Genomic DNA, 25,716 nt, shown 5'->3' with positions numbered 1-25,716 from the left:
CATCACCAGGAGGTGATAAAGTGAAGGTCCAGTCTGCCAAGCACTTCAAGGAGCCTCCTGGGTCCCTGACTCCTTGTGTACATCCAATAAGCAAATGGCTGAAGGTGTAACAGAAGGGTAGTCAGGCAAGGAACCTTAATCCCCACAGCCTGTTCGACACTGCTTCTGTGGCAACATAACCACAAGTGGCTGTGCCTCTCCTGCAATTCTGGCCATGTCGGTGGCCACAGATTCCCCCATGCAATTGCTTCTTCTTGGGCCCAGGGATACTTGGAGTTCCCTGCCACTTCTCCCCTCTACCTAGAATCTCCACTATTACCTTGATGGGCTCTTCGGTCCTAGTTGAGTGGAGGATTCTTTAGGTGAGTCGACTTCCCAGGGGAGTGCAGAAGACTGCTCCAAAGAAGACCTCTCCCTGTGGATTGCTCTGCGTACCAGACAGCTGCTCTACCTCTCAGTAACTGACTTATGCACCGCCTGGTTTGAGGTGCTTTCAGCTGCTCTACCTCTCGGTAACGGACTCTTGCACTGCCTCACTTGAGGTGCATTCAGCTGCGCTACCTCTCAGTAACTGACTTATGCACCACCTGGTTTGAGGTGCTTTCAGCTGCTCTAACTCTTGGTAACTGACTCTTGCACTGCCTCACTTGAGGTGCATTCAGCTGCGCTACCTCTCAGTAACTGACTTATGCACCACCTGGTTTGAGGTGCTTTCAGCTGCTCTACCTCTCGGTAACAGACTCTTGCACTGCCTGGTTTGAGGTGCATTCACCTGCTCTACCTCTTTGTAACTGAGTCTTGTACCTCCCGGCTTGAGCTGCATTTAGCTGCTCTAATGCTTGGTAATTGACTATTGCACTGCCTCTTTTTTTTTTTTGCACTGCCTCACTTGAGGTGCATTCAGCTGCTCTACCTCTCAGTAACTGACTTTTGCACCACCTGGTTTAAGGTGCATTCAGCTGCTCTACCTCTCAGTAACTGACTTTTGCACCACCTGGTTTAAGGTGCATTCAGCTGCTCTACCTCTCGGTAACTGACTCTTGCACTGCCTGGTTTGATGTACATTCACCTGCTCTACCTCTTGGTAACTGTCTCATGCACGTCCTGGTTTGAGATGCATTCAGCTGCTCTACCTCTCGGTAACTGACTCTTGCACCACCTGGTTTGAGGTGCATTCAGCTGCTCTACCTCTTGGTAAATGACTCTTGCAAGACCTCGCTTGAGGTGCATTCAGCAGCTCTACCTCTTGGTAACTGAGTCTTGCGCCTCTGGCCTGAGGTGCATTCAGCTGCTCTAACTCTTGGTAACTGACTCTTGCACTGCCTCGCTTGAGGTGCATTCAGCTGCTCTACCTCTTGGTAACTGACTCTCTTGCTTGAGGTGTATTCAGCTGCTCTCCCTCTCGATAACAGTCTCTTGCACTGTCCTATTTCACTGCCCGTCTTGAGATGCATTCAGTTGCTCTACCTCTCGGTAACTGACTCTTGATGGCCTGGCTTGAGGGGCATTCAGCTACTCTTCCTCACATTATCAGACTCTTGCACCGCCTGGTTTGAGATGCATTCAGCTGTTCTACCTCTTGGTAACTGACTCTTGCACCACTTGCTAGAGGTGCATTCAGCTGCTCTACCTTTCTGTAACTGACTTTTCCACCGCCTTACTTGAGGTGCATTCAGTTGCTCTACCTCTCGGTAAATGACTCTTGATGGCCTGGCTTGTGGGGCATTCGGTTGCTCTACCTCTTGCAACTGACTTTTGTACGGCCTGGCTTGAGGTGCATTCAGCGGCTTTTCCTCTCGGTAACTGACTCTTGCACTGCTCTGCTTGAAGTGCATTCAGCTGCTCTACCTCTCGGTACATGATCCTTGCTGGCCTGGCTTGAGAGGCATTTGGCTGCTCTACCTCCGGGTTACTGACTTGCACCACCTGGTTGAGCTGCATTCAGCGGCTTTGTGCACATGCGTCAGAGAGCGGGCAGAGTTGCCAGGAAACCTTGGTAGCCCTGAACATGTGCATCAGCCATGGCCAACCAGAGAAGACTTGTTAGTGGAGAACGCAGTGTAGTACCTGAAGGAAATGTAACACAAAAGTGGGTACCCCAAACTTAGAGTTATTGAATCCCCGACGTGTAACTGACCCTGACGCTAATTTTCATGTGTAGTCATTTTTCTTGTGTGTAGAATTAAAATACTTCTTTTTTTCCACAGACAGAGCATTGGGGCACTGGTTGGGTAGTGATTTATTGATGATTAATGTGTTGACTGAGTCCTGTGTCTCTAGCCCACTTCACCTTCCTGAGTATGCCTCGCTTCCTCTGGGATCAGGTGCTAAAGAGGTGAACTTTGTGCTCACTTTTGGGTACAACAGTCAGGAGATCCCAGACCAACAACACCAAGCAGCCTTACTTGGCACAATTGGAGCCAAGGAATCCCTGTCTGCCCAGTGCCCCTCAACTCCCACAACCAGTTCCCACAGCAGTGTTGCTCCAATAGTTTAGTATTCACATTTATTTTAGTTTTTGGGATAAAACGCTCCTGGCCTTTGGGTGAACTCTCTTGAAATGACTGTTGTTGATGTGTTTCCTACCAATTGGGCTATTGCTTTTGTTTGTGCTCATACATGTTTTTACAACTGCATTTATTTATTAAACTTGTGGACCAACCTTGGTTGTGACTTGCACATTTACTGTAATATCTGTGGGTGATGAAAGTGCATTGTAACTTTTTTTTAAACCAGTAACACGTTGATATGCTAATTGGTTAGGGCATTAACCATTTTGCCCTTTCTCTGTGACTGACACAACCGCCTGTGCAATTTGATACTATTTTCTGTGCTAACTGGTGCGTTTACAACGAGTATTTGTGAAAATCTGTTTAATTTTAATTTAGCCATTGTGGAATAGAATACGGTTTATTTTCCTAAAGTGGGATCATTTCGGTAGCAATGGCTGCGGCTCCCACCTATAACATCTTCTATCTGGGCCACAAGATTAAACTTAGTGTAGCCCATGCGATCATTTTGATAGAAACCCTTTCTGTTACTCTGCTTGCATCTTACAACCTAGCTGGACTCTTTTAACATCCTTTCTTATTCCCTTTAAGCCTGCTCCTGTGTGCTGGTTTACCACCCTCTGTGGGGTGTCCTTACTTTGGTCTTACTTAGCACCTAGTCACTTGCCATGGGGACCTCCAGTCTTGTTGTGATGGTGAATTTTAATGTCTGGACTAAGGTCAAACTCCATCCCTCCCCTTTGACTGAGCTTCTCAACTCATTGTTTGACTTTATTTCATGAAAAGATTGTATCCTAGTTGCAGTCTCTGCTACTACCTCCTTTGAAGGTCAAAGCATCCAGACCCAAGAACCTAAGTTATCTGCTAACTGATTTGTCTCCTGTCTCAGTGAAGGGTGCACAAGCACCATCTTGCCTCTGAAGGTGTTTTCCTAGCATTATGAAACTCTGCATCCACTCTATTGCCTCTGCCTCTGTCTCCTTGGAATGGAATCAGCCTCTAGTTATTCCTTTGTTTAAAAAACATATCAGTAGATCTGCACGTATTGAGCAATTTTCACCCTTCGCCCTTTTACTGCTAAGATCATCGAGAAAGTGATCAACCAATCATCTGTATTGTTTCATTGAGTCTAACATTATATTGGACCTGCCCAGTTGGCCTTTCTGTCTCTTCATGCCACAGAAACTGTGCTGGTCACTGATCTGGATACACTCAAAATGCCCAATGATCAAGGGGGAATGGCATTTCTACCTACTCTGTCATTTCACCAGATGCAAGATTTGAGTTTCTACCTTTTTCTGTGACCGCTCTCAGGTGGTCATTCTGCCTTCTCCCCATTGCCCTTTTAAGACATTGGCTTGCGAAGCACCACAGAGTTCTTCCTTTAGCACACCCGGCCGCAGTAGCTCCTTTGGCTTCCCTTTTATGGCCCACGTAGATGACACTCAGGTTTTCTTGAGTGTGCAACTTTGTTTGATCTTTTTCAATTTGTGTGTATAGATGGATGTTGGATATCTCTGTGTGTGAACACTATGCAAAAGTCAACAACATTTGTTTTGGCAATGCTGTTAATTATAGGTGAAAGTATTTTTTCTCATTGCATCATGTGTAAAGCAAAAATAACTCACTCTGGTTAGAAGGGGGTGTTAATCATTTATCATCCCACCTGTCCTTTTACTTTGTAATTCATTTTACCTTTCTTTCTCTTTCTGAATCTATCAGCCTGCCTATGGCTGGGAAAGATGCTGTTTGTAAGGAAGAGGTCATCCCCATACTGGTGCTGCTCCTACGTGACACCAACGCGGAGGTGCGTGCCAATGCTGCGGGGGCCTTGATGAATGTCACCACCACGACTCCAGGTAAGAATGAACAATGTGAGATCCTACCTTAATGTTCCACTACACCATTGTGTGATGAGCTTCTGAAACTAGATCATGACATTAAGTGATCATGCAGAAGCTCCACCCCCCTCAAATCTCAAGATAAGTGAACTGAATGTGGCTTAATCTTGTGATTTTTTGCCAAACTCTTTATTTAATCAAATACTGTAACATATACAAATAGTCAAAGGATTGTTTACAATGAGTCAGAGTACCATACAGAAGGCTCCATATGTAACATTTGCATCTTACAAGCAATCAAACCGTAAATATCCATAGGTTCTGTATATGATAAACATGAGTAAATCTATAAATACTCCAAGCCACAAGTCAACACAGTGAGCACAACTTACACTTTAAAACAATTGAGACTTATTGCACTTACCTGAATATCGGATCCTCAGAAATATTGTAAATGACCTTATTGGAGTAGACGCTAAATGTCCAACCCTGTACGGCCCTGGTAGAAGGGTTGGTCAATGCTTTCAAAGGCATAACCCAACGTAAAATTTCCCTTCAGTTTTTTGTGTCGGTGGATTCAAAAGTAAACACAATGCCACAAAGCAATACAATTGTACTTAATTAAAAGAATTTCCACTAGCAGGGAAAGTAGCAGAATTTATGCATTGATGATTTGTACTCTCTTGGTTAACAAGAGAGTTGGTTATATAAGTCATGACTTGGCTGTGAGAACAATGGCACTGTGATTCGCTGTTACCCAGGATAATCATTGGATTGACATTCAGGCAAATTGAAAAAAGGTAGAATCCAAAAAGAAGTAACAAGAGGACACACCAGTGGAAGCTTTAATCTCCCATCATCTACTCCATTGCCCACATTCAAAATTAGAAACCAAAGTTGTTAATGAATTCTGCGTGATGCACAAGTACCTTGCTCAATAAGTGCTATTCGACTGTACGGATTTAAAATGTGGATTTGCATTTATATTTTTTGAGCAAATCCGCTCACAGAGAGGGTTTGTGAGCGTTCCTGGCTGAAGGCATCTCCAAAAAGGGCCACGAGGAGCTTGCTGTCGGCGTGAGGAGCAGGTCACCACTGAAGCTTCACAATGGTGGGAGACGCAAGCGGTCACTGTTTGGCGCGAAGAGCAGGCTGCCACTGGAACTTCACATTGGCAGGAGACGGAATGATGGTTGCTGATGCGAGGGGATACGAACGTCTGCATTTTCACCTGCAGCTCAGTTTTGAAGTAGGAGGAGTACACTCTGATGCCAGCCATGGGCCCAAGACCTGGGGGGCACATCTTGGGGATCAGGATTCACTCCAGCAGAGTCCTGCTGCTGGGCAGAGGCAGAGGTCCAGTTGGTGCTGGTCAGCAGGGCAGATGCAGGGAAGGCCTCTGGATGCCAGTTGTGTCCTGGTGGCTCAAACAGGAGGTCAACAACTGACAGTTGGAGTCACTTCTGTGGATTCAGGGTTCAAGGCAAATATGTTCAGTCTTCCTTCTTCTGAATCTTCCACAGGTCCATGAGTGTTCCGACTAGAGGTTCTGAGGGTGCCATCTGTATGCTCAGTACCAGTCTGTGGGTGGGAAATGTCCCTTTGTTTAACCTTCCTACTTTCCTTGCTTTGGCTCCAATCTATCTAGGGGGGGGCAAAGGCAAACATGCCTAGGCATGAACAGCATTTGTCAGTGGCACAGCAGACAGCTTTAGGTGCTGGACACAGCCCTCAGGCTACCCTTTGAAGCTGAGAAAGGGCTGAGTCCAACTCTCCTGGACCATCCTACTGAGGAGAGGAGCACCCTACCCAACACCATTTTTTCAGAAGGAATACACGTTACAAGAACCAGTCACGGTCATGAGACCCAGGACACTGGCAGAAACGCACATTTAGTTTAGGCAGAAAAATGCCTACTTTTTAAACGAGGCGATACAAAAGGGAATGATGGACAGAGCGTTTGAGCAAATCAAACACTCACCCCCAGTCAACTGATCTGGGTTTAATCCATCACCATTCTTTAGCCCACTCAGCCACCCCAGTTCAGACATGGCCATATGCAAATCAGTCTGACCCTGTGCCTCATGGGAACAGTCCAGCCCGAACTGCCAAGCCATGTCTTCCCTGGACCGGAAACAAGCATCCTGGGACCGGTTTCGGATTCATAATCCTCATCAGCCAGGCTATCTTGAATCCAGTGGCCAAGTGAGCAAGGGACTCACGTCTGAGCATACCCTGCCACACTTAGGGCGAACAAAACGATACAAAAGGCAATGATGGACAGAGCGTTTAAGAATATCAAACACTCACCCCCAGTCAACTGATCTGGGTTTAATCCATCACCATTCTTTAACCCACTCAGCCACCCCAGTTCAGACATGGCCATATGCAAATCAGTCTGACCCTGTGCCTCATGGGAACAGTCCAGCCCGAACTGCCAAGCCATGTCTTCCCTGGACCGGAAACAAGCATCCTGGGACCGGTTTCGGATTCAAAATCCTCATCAGCCAGGCTATCTTGAATCCAGTGGCCAAGTGAGCAAGCGACTCACGTCTGAGCATACCCTGCCACACTTAGGGCGAACAAAGCAATTTTCACCCCGAGTGGGCTGGGTATGCTCAGACGTGAGTCCCAGGCTCTCCACACCACTGGAGTCAAGCTATCCAGGCTGATGAAGGCTGATAGCCAGAAACCGGTCCTTGGATGCTTGATTCCGGTCTGGGAAAGACATGGCTTGGTAGTTCGGACTGGACTATTCCCATGAGGCACAGGGTCGGAGCTGATTTGCATATAGGCAGTGTCTGACCCAGGGTGGTGTGGAGTGCAAAAAAACGATGGATTTATGCCCAGATCCTTGTACCGGGGTGAATGTATGACATTGTTCTACATTCTGTCCATCAACTGTGTTTTTTGCAATTTTCACCCCGAGTAGGCTGGGTATGCTCAGACGTGAGTCCCAGGCTCTCCACACCACTGGAGTCAAGCTATCCAGGCTGATGAAGGCTGATAGCCAGAAACCGGTCCTTGGATGCTTGATTCCGGTCTGGGAAAGACATGGCTTGGTAGTTCGGACTGGACTGTTCCCATGAGGCACAGGGTCAGAGCTGATTTGCATATAGCCAGTGTCTGACCCAGGGTGGTGTAGAGTGCAAAAAAACGATGGATTTAGGCCCAGATCCTTGTACTGGGGTGAATGTATGACATTGTTCTACATTCTGTCCATCAACTGTGTTTTTTGCTACTTTTTAAACGAGGCATTTTCAGAATAGTAATTAACAAACCAACTTTACCATCAAAGGGGATTTTAAATTACAATTCAAATGAGTGGAAGAAGTATTTCTTTGCCTGTTCCCAAACAGGATTTATCACTTATTAAATGTAATAAGGTAACCCAATGTTAATCTATGGTAGTGATAGCCTTGCTGCTGTGACAAAAGACTTAGGGCCTGATGTAGGTGAATATGAAATACAGATTCCTAAATACCGAATTTTACCGATTAGGTATTTAGGAATCAGTATTTCATATGTAGCTAAAAATTCAGTAAAAAATACAGAATCGGTAAAATTCCTTATTACCGAATCGGTAATACCGATTCAGTAATGAGAAATCACCTTCCCATTCATTCCTATGGGCCTAGAGGCCCATGAAAATGAATGGGAAGCCATTCACTATTACCAATTCGGTAAATACCGAATCGGTAATAGGGGAAGCATATTCAAGGGTGGCAGAGTGTCACATTGACACCCTGTTGCACCCCTGATTCGTGAATGTGTGCACATGTGGCGCACATACATGCCCTAAGGACATGTATGTCTGCCACATGGCACTGAGAAAAAAGCCAAAAATTACTTTATTTAAGGTATTCGGTATTTACCACCAACTTGTAGTTGGTGATAAATAGCGAATCCTGATAGCAAAAATGCACTCACTTGAGTGCCACCTACATACCTTTTAAGGATTCAGTAATTTACTGATTCCTTAAAATAAGGAATCAGTATTTTACCGATTCCTTAAAATAAGGAATCAGTAAATTACCAAATCCTTAAAACCTGCCTCCTACATTAGTAAAGGCTAAATACCGGTCGGTAACGGGATGATTACCGATTTTCGGCCGTTACCGAACGGTATTTAGCTACCTACATATAGCCCTTAATGAGTTTTTCACTGTCAGGACATGTAAAACGTAAGCACACATCCTATTTTTCAAATACCATGCACCCTGCCCTGTGACCTTTAAGGCCTACCTTAGGGGTGACTTATAAGTTTTAAAAAGAAAGGATTAGCCCTGGCAAAAGGTTTATTTTTCCAGGTCTAAATGGCATTTTAAAACTGCCCACACAGGCTGCAGTTGCAGGCCTGAGACATATTTCACAGGGCTACTTTTAAACGGTGGCGTAATAACGGATGCTGCCCACTAGTAGCATTTAATGTTACGGCCTTGGGTACATGTTGTACTGTTTACTAAGGACTTAAAAGTAAATGAAAGGTGCCAATTATGTGTGTACCAGTTGTACAATGTTTAAGGGGCAGAGCATATGCACTGCCACTGGTTAGCAGGGGCAGTGTGTATAGAGTACTAAAGCTTACACAAATGAGTTCAGCAAATATAGGGCAGTGAAGCAAAAAGTCTAAAGGAATCCCCGCCAAGGGTGCCCTAATCAACAGCCACCAAGTGAGGTAACTACCTTCCCTTAACTATTAATCAGGTGTTCAGTGAATAGATAGACGCCTAAATAGACAGTTGAATACCTTTGTTTTCTGTTGCCCCAAAATATTCCTTTTCGGAAACTTATTTGGACCCAATTTATAATGACGTGGTTTAAAAAGTAAGTTATCTACTCCCAAGGGTTTCCACCTACCTTTTCAGTAGAATTCCAGCTTTTTTTGGGATTCACAATCATCCCGGATTTATTTTGAGCAATTTCTCACAAGCATAAACTTCCAGGAATTGTGGTCTAACCAGTTGTTTCCTATGTATTTTTTTACCGGTTCGAAAATCTGCATTGGCAGAATTCATGTGTTTTTCCACTGGAAGGTCACTGTGGAGAAACTGCTTCCTTGGATCCCTATCAAATCGGCTGGTGGAAAGACAGTTAGTTCAACCTTTTTTAGATGCAACTTTGCAAGTGCTTCCAATAAACAATACATTTTAGAGTTTGCAGGTGTTGCCCGTATTTTTCAGGATCACCCCAGACACTTATCCTGCTTCAATTGTGGATTTTTCACCATCATAAGTGCACTTTGGTATTCTAAAATGCCATTATCTTGGTGCTCTGAATCAAGATGCTGAATTGAAAATCGCAAATTCAGATTTTGTGCATATACGCCTCACTTGATGCACATAAACATTTGTAAATTGCACCCTTATTACATTTAAATTGATTACATTTACAAGCAGTGGCTATTTTCAGGTTTGAGCACAAACCTATGGGCCTGATACACAGAAAACATCATAATTCTGTAGTTGTGTGGTGTACACTTAACATTGTAGAAATGTTCTTTTTTTATCTTTAAAAGGCTCACTGAATTTCCAGGTGTACGTGTTGCAAAACGTAAGCGATTCAGATACATTCCCAGCACATGCCTATTTTCAGGTCTCGCCTCTCAATGCGCATGCGCATTGAGCGAGACTATAGGGGCTTAAACAAGGTTTACCTAGACTGGCGATTTGATGCTGTGCCCGTGCGCTTTTAGGTCAATGCGCAAGCGCATTGACCTAAAATGCGCGTGCACATCATCAAATCGTCATCTGTTCCCCAGCAGCACTCCTCCCACTCCTTTGAAGTGAAGCTTAGCTTCACTCTAAAGGCCCCTGCTGCTTCACACTCGCCGCTCTCCCCGCTCCGCCCCGTGTCGCATTTCTCCTCCCCCCTCCCCACAGCAATGCCCTCCGTCTTGTTTCCCTTTGCTGTTTTATCTAGCATAAACTCGATTCAGAGGTGGGCGCTTTACATAAGCATCAGTTACATTACAGGAAGGCACATTCAGCCACATATAAGCTTGGCATGCATTCCTTACATTCTACAGAGGTAGAGTTTGGAAAGTGAGTGTAGGTATGTTATGCAAGTATGTCTCATGCCCACCCCTTTTTTCCCCTGATCCAACGAAAAACAAGCATTTGCAATGCAATAGGTCTCGCATTTATGCGAGCTTGAGCTATTGACATTACAAATGAACGTTCCCTTTTATTTATGTTTTGAAAACGAAAACAAAAATAAAAGGCATTGTCATTTGCAATGTCAATAGCTCAAACTCGCGTAAATGCGAGACCTATTGCATTGCAAATGCTTGTTCCTAATTCTACATGTTAGGTGTTGTAGGAGTGCATACATTGGCCATATGCCGGGTCACATAGTCTTTGTACATTGTAATTTCATATTTATCTGTACAGTGGAAATATTTCTTCTTGGAAAGTCTTTCATTCTGACAGCACACATGGAAACTGGGATTCCTGGTTCAGTTTTCTATAGTGTCTGCACCTCTTGTACCTGGGTCCATTGAAGTTTAAGAGCAGATACATGTGAGAAATGCAGTACTAAGCATTGTTAATAAATCCAGAGTTAGAACTCTGTGGGTGTTTGCCTCATGTGCATTGCATTTGCTTGTGACCTTCCCCTGAGAAACTTTAATGCAGAAGTTATGCACACCTTGCGGAACTGCTGCACAATTAGAAACTCCGCAAGCTGCTTTTAGTCGTTTCTAGGTTTTTGAATTTCATGTAGATTTAGCATGCATAAGAATCACCTTTTTTAAAAAAAAAAGTTTTTTGAATTTTATGCATATGAAGAAACTGCTGCTGCTCTGCCCCAACATGTGGCGCATGTAAAAGTCACAGAGTCCATAGCATCAGCGGCACAGTGGTCTCTGCCTCCAAATTGTCAATAATAAACACTATAGTTAAAAGAAAAACATCATAACAAAGGAAACAAGAAAACAAGTTCATGAGACAGCACGGAGGAGGTAAGAAGTCAGGCCTCAAAGGAGGGTAGAGAGAGAGACCAGAAAGGCGCCCACAATATACAAAACGCAGATAATGTTTGTAGACATGTCTTCTAATGGATGGGGATGGGTGTAGAGGAGCTCATCCCAGGATGAAATGGGGGAGGGGAACGCAGCATACACAGGAGGGGGCGGCCATGCACGCTGGGGAGCGCATGATGGAAGTAGTGATCGTATGACTACTAGACCAAAGAGTTCTCATGTGGTGTAGCGTAAGCATTCAGTTCGGCTCACATCAGCTCGTCCCCCTCCAGACGTACCAATGGGAGATGTGGGTTCAATGTGGGCGTGTATCTTTTTTGGCTTCCATATTAAGCAGGAAGGTCTCCCAGCACTCGCCACCGGTGCAGGATATCCCCCGCATCTGGAGCCCCAAAGGGTATGATCCCCCTCATGAGTCCATATCAGGAGGTCCACCGGTGCAGGAGATCCCCCGCATCCGGAGCCCTGAAGGGTATGATCCTCCGCATGAGTCCATGTCAGGAGATCGTGAGAACATTGCTGAGGGTCCAGTGGCGCGGATGACTTCCAGGCCATGGCCAACTTACGTTAGAGAACAAAGGCAAGATCAATGAATCTGTGTAAGTGCTTGTCTCTTTTTTACGACGGAGTAGCCCTAGCAGGCAGGAGCAGAGCGTAGGAGTGAAGGCGCATGCTGCCATTTCCCCCACTGTCGCGCTTACCATATGCCAAGTCGTTGCAATGCTGGGCAATCCCACACCAAATGGTTCTGCTTCCTGCAGTGCCCATCGGAGGCAGGCGGGGGCAAGAATCAGGGACATACGCTTGATGCGGTGAGGGGCGAGGTAGGCCTGCTGTACATAGTTAAACTGTGTAAACCTGAACCTGGGGTTACGGGATACACCTCTAACCACCTGTAGAACCCAGGACCAAGCTTCGTCCTTCGAAGGTTGCTGCAACACTGCATCACAACGGGCATGCCTACCCTCCGCGTGGTCTTTTGGGGTCACATGTAGTGCTGTGTAGAGAGTGGTGATGGGCTGTCATTTGCCACTGGAACTGGAGGATAACAGTGCATGCAGTCCCGCTGAGGCAGGAGGTCCCTCTTCTCTACCGCCCCAGGGGATGTGCAACGCAAATTGAATAGTACAATAGGTTAGGCACTGACGCGCACCGCATATTGAATAGTACAGTAGGTTGGAAAGACATACTAACACCCTCCAGACAGAGGTCCCCTAGCTGCTCGAGTCCCCTTTTTCCCCCACAGATCCCTGTCAGTGCTCTGAATTGCTCCGTGCAGTTTTGGTAGGTACCAAATGACAATTGCAGGTGAACACAGGAGGTGGGAGCTTTTCAGGTACACAAATCTGCCCCAGCAAGTGCAGGCCACAGTCATCTGAGTCGTTTTATGCTGAGGATGGATGAAAGAATAAGGCAGCCAAGTATAAATTCCTGTACAAGGAGCCCTGCTCGGACAAGAGGTAACTCCGGGCAGGTAGCTGTGCACAACCAGGCCATTGGCCACTGTTGCTGCGCTACTGCGTAGTAAAGTAAAAAATTGGGAGCCCCAAGCCTTTCTTCCAAAAGTGGACGCTGGATTGTGGACAGGTCAACGCGGTGTCAATCAGTACTCCATATCAGTTCAAGTAATAGGCCATTAGGCATCTTCAAGAAACTACGCGGAAGCACAATCAGAACGGCTGCAAAAAAGTACAACAGTCTAGGCAGCACCAGCATTTGGGATATGGCCACCCGACCTAGTTGAGATTGAGGTAGCGATTGCCTGAAGGGCATGGATAGACGTATAGAGCCAATTACCCTGTTGAGGTTACTCTCTTGGAGATCCCTCTGTGTATGATAAATCTGCACTCCCAGGTATTTGAAGAAATTGTAGCACCACTGGATGTGCATACTCATCAACTCGGCTCTGCGTGGTGTCGGGCACAGTGCCAGAGAGAATAAGCAGGATTTTGGCTGGTTCACCGACAGGCCAGATGCATTCTCAAATTCGTCCAACAGGTGCATGAGGTCGGGGAGAGCAGCCTCAACATGCCACAGGAAGATCAAGAAGTCATCTGCATAAAGCAAAACAAAGTTGTGGGCGCCCAGTTCTGGGATACCTCACAGATGCGCACTGCCCCACAGGCGGCAGGCAAGAGGCTTCATGGCTAGTGCAAAGATGAGTGGGGACAGCGGGCACCCCTGGCAGGCACCCCAATGGATACTAAGACTGTCTGATATCACCTGGCCAGTCTTCACCCTTGCAGTTGGATTTGTGTATAGGGTGTGTACCCAACATAAGAACTCCAGCCCAAACCCCATTGCGGTGAGACTCGAGAAGAGAAAACCCCAGAGTATCAAAGGGTTTTTCTATGTCCAATGATATGGCCACTTGATTGTAAGGCTCTGGTGGGGTGTTGTGCATGAAGCTTAGTTATCGATGTATGTTGACAGACCTGCTGCAACCTGGTATAAAACCGGACTGGTCATCATGCATAAGCATGTGGATAAAGGGAGGCAAGTGGTTCGCCAAGACTTTAATCAAAAGTTTGCACTCCAGGTTCAGTAGCAAAAGGGGGCAATATGACCTAACATCCAACTGGTCACGGCCACGATTAGGTTGGACCATGATCAGATCCTCCCAAAGGGAATATGGGAGCTTGCCACGGTCCTTGGCTTCATTAAACACAGTCAATAAGTGTTGGGAAGTCTGTGCGAAGACAATGGCATAATCTGCCCGGGGTATTATTCTGGGCAATCTGAAAGATAGCTGCATGGATCTCTTCCAACTAAAGGGGTTCTTTGAAATCAGCTTGCTTTAGAGGGTCGAGTTTAGAGAGAGTCCATGCAAATACCCGCATATGCAATCTGGAGACAGGGAGGCAGGTGCTGCATACAGTCCACGATAGCAATTGTAGAAAGTTGCATTAATGGCCATCTGGGAGCTAATGAGTTCACTGTCATGGCTACGAAGCACCGAAGTAGGGGGTGCATTGTTGCTCCTCACAAATAAGCCATGCCACTAATCAGCCAGAGCAATCGCCCTAGGCATGCTGTAGGGCCGCCCTCTTACGATAATATTGGTGACCCAATGATGGCTCTACCTTACTTTGCTGTACGTGCACCTGTCCTGGGGTGTGGAATTTATTAAAATATCTACTTGTCCATGGGGCAGGTTGCTTCATAAATCTACTTGTCAAGTAACAAAATCCACTTGTCCCCTTTGTGCCATGTAATGCGGCGACAAATTATGGCAGCAATCTCATTATATAAGAGCTCTGCTATAGCCTCTCTGATTATGCCAGGGCTCATACCATAGTAGTGTTTGAATACTTGCAAACCCTTTATGTTGCCACGTTTCAGCAGATCTACATACTGGGACTGAAGGTAGTGGTAAGAGATATTTCCAGGGTTGGAATGCCCTTTTGAGTATGTGCAAACTTACTAATTTGCATATTTTAAGGTTTTTCAACAACTCTTCTCTAATCTTTTCTCATACTGAGAAATGTTGGAAATTTACTCCTTATAATGGCAGACCTAAACCTTCTTCCAGAGTTGGGAAAAAGTGGTTGGAGGGAAAATGAACTTGCAAACACTCAGGTTTTTGCATGAGGAAATCTACACATGCATACTTACTCATGCCAAAATGCAGTTCACAAATATTTTCTAGGAGTACAATTTCTTGCCCTACTTCTGTAAATTCTTGTGTATTCAGGAAAGCCATATAGCTGCACTTAATGCAAGGACATATACCAAGGGTGCACTTTTGAGGCTTTCTTTAATAATTGGTCCCCTGATTTGGTCTGGCGTTAACCATGACCTTTTGCGTTTATTAACATTTTCTCTCTCTCTGTATGGTCTGACTTCACTGTGAGTGACAGTATTCTGCTCTTTCACAAGGAGCATATCGTCACACTAAGTAGTTTTGTTCAGTGCCAATAACTAATGTGGCAGTGTGTGCTTTTTTGAGACCAAAAACATTGTTTTGCTTTTGCCAATGTTTGTTATAATGGTGAGGGCCCGGCAGCTCTCACATCAATAAGGTTTTACAAAAACCATGCCAAAACAAGTCACGCATTGAAAGCAAAGAATCATAAATCTTGCTTTCAAGCTTCTACAAATATTTCCATCTAATCAGAGAGCATTCTGGGAGCATTATGCATAGCGTCATATTGTTTGTTTTTTTTTTTTTTTTTAAAACCTTTATTTACGCAAAAAGGTACACTGCTATTTAGCCGAACATCCCAGAGGCACGGCAGCATTTCAAAGACATGAATCACGGCATACATCAATCACAATACCGGATAAATGAGGTTTAATTTTATGGTAATCACAGGATGCCATCTATAACTGAAAGCTCCAATATAGCACAAAGGAAACAGGAAACAGGGGTCTAGCCGTGAGGAAGAAGAATATCATGAACAATCCAAACAAGGAGCCCCGCAGAAGGAAGGCAACCACTAGAAAGAACTGGACAATGCAGCAGAGGTACAGGAGACATGTGCATACAATTATCACAAATATCAATTAAGTCCCGGCCCAGTAACAACAACAATGCAACAACCGCTAGGACACAGTTTACGAAAATCCAATGAAAAACGCAAAGAACAACCCATCCGGCGACCCCCAACCCAGAAAAAGAGAATAAAAGGAAGCAGAAGAAGAAGAAAAAAGGCCATAGAAACAAAAATAAAAGAAAAAAGGAAAACCCGTCCCCCAACCCCCCACCCTGCACAACTGTAGATGGCTATGGCCTACCCCCCTTTAGCAGCGTGCCTGTCGCCCAGTACCTAAACCCTAAATATAGAAGAAAAGTTAATATAAAAAGGAGGAAAAAGAGAGAGAGCGGAGGAGGAGACAAAAGCAATAAAACAACACCCGATCATACATCCCCGGAGCCCAGTATCACAGAGGAAACACAGAAGCGAGAGCATTAGTAGGCAAAACAGAGCGCGTCCAGTTTAATCACCATGTAAACCAACACCATCCAGCAGTAAGGCAAATTCAGCCCTGTCCCGTGCGCTCAAGCGCACCAGTCAAATACATCCAACCAGCCACCATGATGAAGAATGTAGACGACAAGGAGAGGCCAGTGGGTCTTTTTCCGACGTCCGCCGTCAGCGACAGTGTATCGTGAAGGGTGACAAAGGAAAGTTCCAAAAACAGCACCAGTCCCAAGTAGTGAGCGAGATCAGATAGTTCCGTGGTCGTCGCGGTAGACTGGCCCTCGAGAGCCGCAACATCCACTAGGAAGAAATCGGCAGACCACTCCAGTCCAGGGTATGGCATAACGGCCGGAGCGCACGGACAGTCCAGCAAAGTACGTGGGAATATGAGCTCAGTCGTACCTCGGGGGAGATGCAGGGAACGGCCGAGTCATGAAGTGACGAGAAGTCCCAAAGGGAGTCTACCCCCCCGGTCGCCTCCAGGCTCCACCGGCCCGGGACCCCCGAAGCGGACCGGAGAGCGCCGCAAGAGGCAGCCGCGTCGGGCAGATCAGGTCGGACGGTCAGCTCTGCCCCGTCACAGGCGATCATCACCAGGATATCGGGGGCCGGCCGTTCCGCGCACGCAAGACCCCGGATCAGCAGCCACGGAGGGCCGGACAGAAGGCGAGAGCATATCTCCGGATCTACGGCCGATGGAGAGGCCGGGAGCACAGCACCGAGGACCGCCTCACTTCCCCTCAACAGGAATGCGGCTCGGGGACAGGATAAGAAGCAGGATCAGTGCGCACAGAAGCGAAGTCGGCGGAGCCGAATGCCTAGGCGGCCATCTCGGTTCCCGGCTAGGCTCCTCTTTAGCGTCATATTGTTAAACTTTGAAACTGTGTGTACCCAATTTTATACTGGAACCACTGTCAGTAGCGCAGTCAGAATTTACATTTACTTAGAGCGCTCACCCTAATAATAAAGGCTTTAAATTAATGAACCATAAATACAAATTTGAACAACATTAACATATGCACACAAATATTAACTTAACTGCAGGCAGTGCCCTTCCCTGACCCTTAATGTGGTACTGCAAACTGGCAGACAAAGGGTGTGTGCTGCAGGGGGTTGGGCCTACTTGTCCCAATCACAAAATACACATTAAAACTTGTTGCCCTTGACCCCAAACAATATGGCCTGGGCGTTGGGCTATAAGAATTCCACATCCCTGCTGTCTCAGCCAGGTAGGCGATGCCATCTGGTTGGCTACCTGTATTTCCATCCGGCGAAGATCTCTCTACATGAACACAAGTTTCTCAGTTAATCGGTGGCGAATACCCCAGCAGGCCCCAGGCAGAGGTCGCGAACCACAACCTAATGTGCATCCCATTCCAGGGCGCGTGACGAGGCAGAACCTTGGATCTCCATAAAATAACTTGTGAGGCAGAGTGTCAAATCCTCATAAAAGGGAGGATCAGAAAAGCTTAAACCTGCAGTAGCCAAGTAGGTAGGGTGGAGCTCTGCCTGCCCTAACTTAACATGAGCAGCAGGGGGCAGTGGTCCAACAGAGTGCATGCCAGATATTCAGAGCGGATGGCCCGGAAGATAAGAGAAGCTGTGCACAAAAAAAGGTCGATCCTGGTCTGTACATCATGTACTGTGGAATAAAAAGAGTATCCACAGTCATATGGATGCCCCATATGCCACGCATCATGTAGGCGCATGCACATGCGCCATTGTACAAAGTGTCATGTGGTGCGGGTACTCACTGCTGCATGTATGGGCGGAGGGGAGTGGTTGGGATGTAAATCAGGTCATGAAGAAGTGCTGGGGTTAAACTGTCTAGGAACTCAGTTTGGTTGGAGTTGAGCGCATACAAAGCCACTACGGTAGGGGGAGCCCCATCCAGGTGTCCTTCCAGTATGATATACCTCCCATTCGTTTCCACCCGCTGTGTACCCAGGGCTAAGGGGACCCCTGGACCAATCCAAATGAGAACACCCCTTGCATAAGCCAACACTGCAGTCCCATAGGTCTGCTTACTCCATTTAGCACATGCTTTGTGGAGCTCGGTGCCATGAGATGGGTCTCCTGGAGCATGGCAATGTGGGGACGCCGGCATTTGAGGTATGCATAAATGTGGTAGTATTTAGCCAGGGTGGCCATACCCTGCACATTCCAGATAATATTGTGGTATTGCGGAGTGAAACAATCAGGTGTTGGTCCAAACATGATTCGAGTTGTGCAGAGGAGCTCAGGGTATGTAGGAAAAGAGTGCACCTCCCGCATTCTGTCTGTGTCCCATCCATACAGGCCCTCCCAGAATGTTACAGATACGTTGGTGGAAAATACCAGGTGATACCTCATTTCGATAGTGACAACCTAAGAGCAAAACTTACAAAGATAAACATTAACTAGCCAGTGCTGCATCATTCCCTCCAGGGCAGTACTCGCAACAGGGCTGCCTACAAATTTCCAGATCTAAAGCAATAACCAAGGAAAAGTAAGAAAATACAAGCAGTAGGCCTCATGGGAGCAGTGTTAGGACGTAGCATAAGAGCGAGGGATCTAAGTCCGATGTCCAGGTATTTGTAATACGGACGCAGGTGTGGCCGCTAGGAACCATCAATAGTAGTGATATCCAAGATCATCTGGACGGATAAAAAAGGAGAGAGGTTCAGTGCCCCAGTGACGCAAGTCAGATGAGGTCGTCAGCGGACCTCGGTGATCTTGGGGGCCATGGAGCTGGAGGCCAGGGAAGACTCAGAAGCACAGGCATCAGAGTGCTTGGGTGGCTTATTCCAAAGGGCAGTAAAGGAATTAACGTAGTGGTGAAACGCCGTCACCTCCACTGCTTGCACCTGTTCTACGGCAACTTGTTCTCGATCCGGACTGATGCGGTGTCTTGCTCGCCGATGCCTCTATTTAGGTGTCACCCAGGTCTATTACCCATGTTCAGTGTTAGCTGTGCAGGCAAGGCCCTTTGCATGAAGCCAGGTCTACACGGTTGTATGACATTACTTCCCATAGTAAATATGCGTGCCATTACAACACGGGAATTACTACGTTAGTACGCTTACAACGACCTACCATTACAACACATTCTTTTACCATGCATATGCCTTTACCACACATGCTGTTATAATGCAAAGGCATGCATGGTAAAGGTATACACTTGGTAAAAATATGTAATGTAAATAACACTACCCTGCCCTAACCTAAACCCTAAATCACTCCCCCTGCACGACACCCGCTCCGCCCCCATCCCTTGTCCTACCTTAAACCCTAAACCACAACTCTTGCACGACCCCCCGACCCCCAATCCTTTCCCTACCCTAAACCCTAAATCACTACCCCTGACTCCCAATCCTTTCCCTACCCTTAATACTAGTACACTACCCCTGCATGAAGCCCAACCCACAGTCCTTTTCCTACCCTAAATCACTATCCCTGCACGACTCCCCCCGATCCCCAGCCCTGACCCTACGTGAAACCCTAAAATACTACCCTAGCATGACCCTCTCTCCTCTCCCTACCCTAAAACGCTACCATGCACGACCCCGACCCCCAGTCCTCTCCCTACCTTAACCCCTAAAACACTACCCCTTCACGACCCATTGCCATTTTATCCTAAAATAGTAACCCAAGGCCCAATCCCCCACCACTCTCTCCTCTTGTTTCCTCTCTCTCCTCGTGGTTCTTGGTTCCTGCGGTCGTCTGAGGGGCGGTGCACATCGTTGTGAGGAAGCGGTAGACCCTCTGTTTCCTCACAACAACGTGTATTGCCTATATCTTTTTACAACGTATGTTCTTTTACCGTACATAGCTTTACAATGAAATTCGTTGTAAAGGCGTGCATTGTAAAAGCACATGCGTTGTAAAAAAAAAAGTGTAGTAAAGACGCATGCGTGGTGATACCTGCGTTGTAATGGCATGCAGGGTAACCGCCGCGATGTAATGGCTGCTCCCCGGTTTAGACGTCCTCCGGAGTGATAAAGATATGAGAAGAGTCGCCATCGATGACCCTAAGCTTCGCTGGGTACAAGAGTGCGTATCGGATTTGCTATTGTTTGACTTTTAAATAGGAGCTGCGCTGACGTTGGACCTCCAGAGTATAGTCAGGGTAGGCCTCAATGATTGTGTTTTCAAAGCACCATGTGCTGTTAGTACGGAAGAGCTGGAGGATAAGGTCCCGGAAATTGAGAAATTGGCCAATGAGAGGGCGGGGCTGTGCTCCAGCCCGAGGTGGGTGCCCCGGGACGTGATGCGCCCTCTCAACAGAGAACCGGCCGGGTATCCTGTCCTTCAATACTGTGTCCATCAGCCACTCTTCCAGGAAGAGCTCAGAACTGGGAAGCTCCAGGAATCCAATAAAGCAGGAATTGTTGCGCCGAGAGCGCCCTGTGATATAGTGGAGAAGTGTGGCTCACTGGTTAGAGGAGGCAGACCTGGAAGCAGAGGTAAGCCGGGGACCAGGGTTCAATTCCCGGCTCGGCGGGCTCTTGAGTCCTAAAAATGTCCATGGACTCGACAATTCTCGCTCCGGTGCCTACTCGATTCACGGGTTCACACTCTGCGACTCTGGGCAATAGCTTGCTTAATCTCCACAACGGCCCCTCGCGGCGGGATGCCTGGCTTTCACCTTGCGGATACCCTGCCTGGGTTATCTCACAGGGGAATACCAGGACGGGTTCCCTAAGCAAGCGCTTAGAAACCGCTTGGTGATTTGCGCTATATAAAAATTCCTGTACATATAAAGCCGCCAGTTCCTCATGTACCATCGTAAGCTTGAACTGTAATTTGCATCCTGAAGTGGACAGTTGGCTTATTGCTGATTTTGATTCATCGACGCTCTCTCGGACAGTTTGTGGTGGGCCGCATGTAGGAGGCCCATGTCGAGGGACACTGCATCGATTTTCGTTTCTAGCGAGGTCATGGTGTCCAGAATAGCATGTAATACCTTCTCAAAGTGTTCTGATTGTTTATGGAGCGAGTTGTCAAGATGCTGCAAGGTGTTAATACATGGAGTCGGCAGGGACAAGAAGGGTGCTTCCACGCTGGCCTCACTGGGTGCAGTTTTGATGGATCAATTCTTCCACATCTGGGTATGAGACATAGGAATGGGTTCACACGTGGTCGGACGTGATGGTGAGAAGGATCCCAAAGTAGTTGGGAGGAAGGGGGGGGGTCGTAGGCCTCGCTTTGCAGGAAGGTAACAAGTGGCTTCGGAGGAGGTCACCCACCATGGACAAACAAGGGCCACAGGGAAGAAGAGGAGTCTGCCAGCGGCAGATGTTCTACAGCCAAGCTGACCTCTCTGTGCCATTGTATAATGCCACTGAGGCAGCACCAAAGGCAGGTTGGTCACAGAGTCGAGAGTTTACATTGAGGACCCCACGGCGCCCGGCACCTCCCCGTGACGGTTCTGTATTATTCCAGACCAGATTCTAGAAGGGCAGTTGCCAGTCCCTCTCAGGAGTAGGCACCTCCAGAAGTAGAGCCACGCAGAAGTGGGGTCCCATGTGCAAGAGCTATGGCTCCATGAGGGGCAACCCGCAGCCCCCTGGGCAATCAAGAGGTGGGCGGGGTAGCGTCAATTTCCGTACATCCAAGTCAATAGGAGACAGACCCTGCGACGCTCAACCACCACCGCCCCGTCAGTCTACGGCCTCCAGCAGCACAGTCACACTGCAGTCCCACACTTCTGCCAGCTGCAGTCCTCTCAGGAGTTCCCCACCCCGGAGGGGCCCCTATTTGAGACCCCCTGGGTGCGGCATGTCGGAAAGTCCAGCCAGGATCCTTTTGAGAACTAAAAGTCAGTTTGCACCAAGAGTGACACAGAGCAAAGGCAGGGCTTCTCTCTAGGAGTAGCAGCGGTCCACGTCAAGTTCCCTCAAGCGCCTGATGGGGGGTTATTTCTCCTGCAATGCGAGGCCATGGACGTCCGCAGAAATGTTTCCAGGGGGGGGCAAAATTTTAACTTCATCACTCGCCTTCCAGGGGGGTGCAAAATGTTAACTTCATCACTCGCCTTCAAGGCACGTTTAATGCAGACGGCCCATTGTCATTCTTTATGTGATAATCAGCAGCAGACAGAATGACAATGGGCCTGTCCACAGTCTGCTCGAGGTCGGGGAGGGTCTGCTGCAGCCTCTAGAGTTCAAAGAGAAGTGAGAGAGGCCCCAAGTGAGAGAACATTTAAACTCCTGGGGCTTCTCGCAGGGAAACAGCCTGCTGTAATCCTACAACATTACGGACCAAAAGGGATGGGACCGGCGATCCAGGGGGGGGGCAAGCGCACCCCCTTGCCCTCCCCTGCGGACGCCCATGTGAGAGGCCCCAGGCTTCAACGCCCAGCGGAGTGCAGGCTGCCCCCAGCGCGGCCCCCTCCAGTGCTCACCAGCCTAGTTGCCTGGGTCCTCTGTGGCTAAGGATGCGCTGCTGATTCCAGGCACTCAGCAGCCTCCGAGGGTGGGGGGGGGGGGTCAAATAGTGCCGGCAAGTCCTGCACTGTAGATGAAGGTTGGGCAGCGGTACAGCTTGTGTACCACATGCTACAATTATGATACTGGAACTGGCCTCGAGCACGTGCACCCGGGCCCTTTTATTAGCAGGGTCATGTTACTTAAGACGCCTGTGATGGATGGGTGCGAGGTGCATGTGTGTCCAGCTCTTGAGGGAATGACTGGGAATACAAGTGCCCGCAGACACACTACAACGTGTCCAGCAGGACACTACACAGCTCGCTCCGGCGGCAGGGGCCCAGCGTGCCTCAGAACATCTGGCCCAAACACTCCACAGGCAGCACCCCTAGATGGCGATGTGGCTCCACCCTGGAGACAGATGGGCCGGGCAGCGCAAGGCAGATGCAGGGCTCCTCCTTAGGAGCACAAGCAGTCCACTCTAAGCTCCCCGCAGCTGACTCTTGGTACTCAGCAGCCCCGGGGGGAGGTCAGACAGTGCCGGGGGCCCCACACTTCAAATGAGGGTCTGGCTGTGTCACAGCCAGCTCCTGCGGTAGGGGCCAGGTTTGCTTCAGGTCACCGGGCCCTGTCTTTCGTCTCCGACAGCCCGGACTCTCTGACTGGGAGACTGATGAGCCGTATCCTTGGCCCCAGTGATGTCGGTCACCTTGGTTCTTTGATGCGCACACCGGCAGGCCCCGGATCTGCAGTTGAGCAGCAGGCCTGGATCCACAGCAGACTGAGCATCTCTTGTCACTCAACTCCAGTCACCCCGCGGACCCTGAGAGATTATGCCCCAGGTTATCTCAGGGCCGCTGCAGTCAGTTGGTGGTCACTTCAGGGTGCCACCACCACATATAGTGCCAATATCAGCCACGTAAATAAGCAGACAAGACAACTTTTTGGTGGAAAAAATTGCTGCAGCATTATTAGCATACCAAATATGCCAACATGGTGGGTTATCTTACAAGCGATCCAAAGGCAAGCCACCTCTCGCGGCCTACCACCTGATGGGCCAACTTGCATCGTGGCCTTAGCCAATCGGTGCTTAGCGGTGTGGTGAGGTGATAGCCCCTCCCACTTCTGGTGAACCATCGGTCCACCCCCTTGCTCACGCCCCCTCTACGAGGGGCGGAATGTTCAAGCGACCCCTAGTTGTACAGGTGTCCAACCGCCCGTAGAACAGACGGGACGCCGTCGCACCCCAGGGTCCACCGCACAGACTTCCTGGAGATATTAGGCCTCAGCACCCTTTGTGCTCCTGAAGAGGTACCCCTGAGTACCTTTCCGCCTCTGGATCGCCCTGTAATTCTGCCTGCAACACAAATAAAGAGGATTAGAAGAACCTTTCCCCCACCCTGATTACGCTGGGTAAGAGTTACGGAGGGAAAGGGCATCAGGGTGAGGGACAAAGAGGCCGCCAGGTGGGCGGGTGAGGCATATATACACTTCTCCCCTTCCCCACCTCGGCCGGAAGAGACGCACAGGACCCCGAAGGGGTCACCGGGCACTAGACTGCCCAGTGTGCCATCCTGTGGCACTAAAGGGGCCGCCCTCTTATGAGGGTCCCCTGCGGTGACGTCGTCTGTCAGCCCGCATAGTGCCAATATCAGCCACACTCACCAGCCCTCCCGCAGCAACATACAGGTAACATAAATAAGCAGACAAGACAACTTTTTGGTGGGAAAAATTGCTGCAGGTTTATTAGCATACCAAATATGCCAACATGGTGGGTTATCTTACAGGCGATCCAAACGCAAGCCACCCCTCGCGGCCTACCACCTGATGGACCAACTTGCATCGTGGCCTTAGCCAATCGGTGCTTAGCGGTTGTGGTGAGGATATAGCCCCTCCCACTTCCGGTGAATCATCGGTCTACCCCCTTACTCACGCCCTCCCCCCCCTTCGAGGGGCAGAGCATTCAAGCGACCTCCGGTTGTACAGGTTTCCAACCGCCTGTCGCATCCCAGGATCCACCACACAGACTTCCTGGGGATATTAGGCCTCAGCACCCTTTCTGCTCCTGAAGAGTGTACCCCTGAGTACCTTTCCGCCTCTGGATCGCCCTGTAACTCCGCCACAGCCCTGGGTTTGGCGACCGTCGCAGCCAACGGCATCAGGGTGAGGGACAAAGAGGCCGCCAGGTGGGGGGCGAGGCATATATTCATCTCTCCCCTTCCCCCACCTCGGCCGGAAGTGACGCATAAGACCCCAAAGGGGTCACCGGACACTAGGCTGCCCAGTGTGCCACCCTGTGGCACTAAAGGGGCCGCCCTCTTATAAGGGTCCCCTGAGGTGACGTCGTCGGTCAGCCCGCAAAAGGCAGCATGATGAGCAGGCCTAGCACGAAGCTTCTCAGTAAGTGTCCAATGTGGCCGCTATCTTGGCCATTCCTCCCGCATAAGTATCACTTATGGACAGAAAAAAACTTTGTGAATCGGACATCAAGTGTTTAAACAAAAGCAAAGTAGTGCACTCTTCAATAGAGGAATTTAATTATTAAAGAGTTGATTTAGACTCTGGCGAGCTGTGCTCCATTCCAGCAGGGCAACAGTGGGATGTACTATGCAGTCCCGGCAGACAACAACAAACCATAGTGAGAAATCCCTGCCTGCCTGGCACATGTCTGTACGCCTTCAGAAGAGCTTTGCCACAGAGGCTCCTCTGAAACCACTGAAAGTTTGCTGAGGGGCAGCCATGTTTCATGCAATTATTTTTTGATTTAGAAACACAAACTTCCAAAGCTGGAGTTTGTTTTTGAAAAACAAAATCTTAATGACTAACACTATGTATTTGTTTCCAGGGTGTGGCAGTATTTTTGTTTCTCTTTGAGACCGCCAGGCTTTGCACAGCAGGTCTGAACAGAAAAAGAGTACATCAGAACATCTGCCCTAAATAGTGGAGATGGTGTAAGGTACTTACACCAGTGGCCCCCAGCTTCTCGGGCTGTCGATATAAGGATTCCGCTGGTTGAGGCAGTGAGTGCACAGCTGGTTGAAACATGACGGT

The 25,716-nt window shown here is 48.3% G+C and overlaps 1 protein-coding gene across 2 annotated transcripts in view; it reads left to right on the top strand.

Annotated features, from left to right (window-relative positions):
* Positions 1-25,716, top strand: part of RSPH14 (radial spoke head 14 homolog) — a 551,562-nt gene that overhangs the window by 522,855 nt on the left and 2,991 nt on the right. For both annotated transcript variants that reach the window (XM_078667753.1, XM_078667752.1), the window contains one exon: positions 4,233-4,369. In XM_078667753.1, the coding sequence (XP_078523879.1) occupies positions 4,233-4,369 (137 nt within the window). The remainder of the gene's footprint in view (positions 1-4,232; positions 4,370-25,716) is intronic.

Source organism: Lissotriton helveticus, chromosome 11, assembly GCF_964261635.1.
Source record: "Lissotriton helveticus chromosome 11, aLisHel1.1, whole genome shotgun sequence".
NCBI classification, from domain to species: domain Eukaryota; kingdom Metazoa; phylum Chordata; class Amphibia; order Caudata; family Salamandridae; genus Lissotriton; species Lissotriton helveticus.
This window is presented reverse-complemented; position numbering and strand designations above follow the sequence as displayed.